The following is a 2,443-nucleotide window of genomic DNA, read 5'->3' as shown; positions in this document are numbered from 1 at the left end:
CTGGGTGTTTATTATGCTTTTTGTTTGTTTGTTTTGCCCCTCCTTTCTTGGGCTCCAGAAAACGTCTCATCTGTCTCTCTCCTTTTTTCCTCCAAGGGTGGGCAAGCTTGTCTTTGGGCGGAGGGAAGCCCGGCGTACCGGCCGGGGCCCGGGGCAGTCCGGGCGTTGGCGGTGGCGGCGACTGCACAGGCGGCGGCGGCGGTGGCGGGCCCTCATGTCGCTGCGCCCCTGGCCCTCACTGCACGCTCGTCTGCAGTCCGTGGTGTGGCGGCGGCGTGTCGGCGCTCACGGTGCCCACTTGCGAGTAGACGTCGTCGGGCGTCTGCTGTTGGATCCCGGGCGGCGTCATGCGTTTCTCCTTTTGGCGTCGGTTGCAGAACCAAACCCTCACCACCTCCTTCTCGAGCTGCAGGCTGTCTGCCAGGTTGGTGATCTCCTGCGCGGAGGGCTTGGGGCACTTGAGGAAGTGGCTCTCTAGCGCGCCCTTGACGCTCACCTCGATGGAGGTCCGCTTCTTGCGCTTGCGGCCCTGCGCCGCTATCTTGTCGATGCTGGTGGGGCTGCCGGTGCTCGAGTCCGCCTCCTCCAGCCACTTGTTCAGCAGCGGCTTGAGCTTGCACATGTTCTTGAAGCTCAGCTGTAGAGCCTCGAAGCGGCAGATGGTGGTCTGCGAGAACACGTTGCCGTACAGCGTGCCCAGCGCCAACCCCACGTCGGCCTGTGTGAAGCCAAGCTTGATACGCCGCTGCTTGAACTGCTTGGCGAACTGCTCGAGGTCGTCCGACGTTGGCGTGTCCTCATCCGAGTGCGGGTCGTGGCTGTTGAGTCCTGGCCCTGCGCCACCACCGCTGTGGTGTGGCGGGCCCTGCGCGTGGTGTGGGTGCGGCGGGTGCGGGTGGTGGTGGTGGTGGTGGTGGTGGTCCGCCAGCTCGGGCGTGTCCCCGCGCACCAGCCCCGGGTGCACCAGACTCTGCGCTCCGCCGCCCGCGCCGCCGCCGCCGCCGGGCCCGGGGGGCGCGCTCAGCATGCCATTCACCGTGAAGCCCCCAGGCTGCGAGTACAGCAGGCCCTGCGGCGGCGGCTGCTGGCTCCCCGCCATGGACGGGAGGTGCGCGGCAGCGGCCGCGGCGGCGGCGGCGGCCGCGGCGGCGGCGGCCCCCCAGCCCCCAGGGTGGCCCTGGTGCGGCGGCGGCGGCGGCGGCGGCGGCGGGGGCCCGAGGTGCGGCGGGCCGCGGTGGTGAAGCGCGGTGCCCGCGTGCAGGTCTTCGCGCCCGGCGCCGCCCTTCACGTCGGGGCCCTGCGGCGGCGGCGGCTGCTGGGGACTGCCGGCCATGCCCACGGCGCTGCCGGACCAGGGCGAGCTCGCCTCCACCGCGGCGGCGGCGGCGGCCGCGGCAGCGGCGGCGGCGTGGGGCAGGGCCGTGACCCACTGGTGCGCGTGGCTGAGCATATGGCCGCCGTTGCTGGCGGCCATGGCCCCCTGCATGAAGTCGCTCTGGACCATCTTGACGGAGGACGGGTCCCCTCGGTAGGCGCCGGAGGTCACAGCGGCACTGCCGGGCTGCAGGCCGCCCCCTCCGCCCCCTGTGCCGCCGCCGCCGCCTCCCCCGCCCCCACCGCCGCCGGCCCCCGCCGCGTCCGTGTGTACAATGGAGCCGGCCGCCAGCAGGCTGTTCCCCGGCAGGTAGGGGTTAGAAGCCGCCGTGGCCATGCCGCTCCTCTCCCGCCACCCCACCGCCGCCACCACCGCCGCCGCAGCAGCAGCCGCGGCCGCCGCGCCCGCCCCCCCCCCCGCTTCCCGCCTTCTCCCCCCCACTCCTCCCCCGCCCCCGCCGCGGGCCCCGGTCGGCCCCGCCGCCTCCGCCGCCGCCGCCGCCGCCGCCGCCGCCGCCTCCCCCGCCGCCGCCGCCGCCGCCGCCGCCGCCGCCGCCGAGGCCCCCGGCCGGAGCTGCAAGGCCGCTCGTCAAGGCGCGGGGGTCGCCGGCCGGCCTCGGTCAGCTGCAGCAGCAGGAGCAGCGCTCTGGGGAGTGGGGCTAGCTTCTCGGGGCGCGCTCCGTGGCCGCCCCCTTCAGGGGGGATCTTGGCCGGCCCCCAGCCCCGGCGCGTTCGTCTGCCTCCCGCGGGGCTCGCCGGGCGGGGCGCGGGCCTGCGCTCGGGCTCTAAGCCGGGACGCCCGGCTCCCACTCGTTCTCCTGTCCCGGTGAATGCGGACTCTGCCCGGACGCGGGGTTCGATCCACCTGCTATGTGGCGATTTCACGAGAGACAACAAAGAAAGAAGCCGTTTCTTCCTGAATCAAATTATGGATGACCAACAGCCGGCCTGCTCCTTTCCTTGGCCTCTCTCCTCAGGAACACATTTCACTCGTTATCCCTTGTGGTAGTAAAACTTTTTTAGTCCTTGAAGGCGTGGTGATGCTGGCTGCTGGCGTGTGCGGCCGAGA

The 2,443-nt window shown here is 72.3% G+C and overlaps 1 protein-coding gene across 1 annotated transcript; it reads right to left on the bottom strand.

The window, feature by feature from the left end:
• Window positions 1–235: 235 nt before the first annotated feature.
• POU3F3 (POU class 3 homeobox 3) lies at window positions 236–1,711 on the bottom strand. Its single transcript, XM_054585347.1, has one exon. It carries the CDS (start codon window positions 1,709–1,711, stop codon window positions 236–238), a length of 1,476 nt encoding a protein of 491 aa, XP_054441322.1.
• Window positions 1,712–2,443: the final 732 nt, after the last annotated feature.

Source organism: Pteronotus mesoamericanus, unplaced genomic scaffold (genome assembly GCF_021234165.1).
Source record: "Pteronotus mesoamericanus isolate MK-2021 breed Mesoamerican mustached bat unplaced genomic scaffold, CSHL_Meso_final contig_121, whole genome shotgun sequence".
Taxonomy (NCBI): domain Eukaryota; kingdom Metazoa; phylum Chordata; class Mammalia; order Chiroptera; family Mormoopidae; genus Pteronotus; species Pteronotus mesoamericanus.
The sequence above is the reverse complement of the archived record's forward strand: the minus strand, read 5'-3'. Positions and strand labels throughout refer to the sequence as shown.

Coding starts and splice junctions, on each gene's coding strand:
- POU3F3 (XM_054585347.1), bottom strand. CDS start 1,711: ATGGCCACGGCGGCTTCTAACCCCTACCTGCCGGGGAACAGCCTGCTG.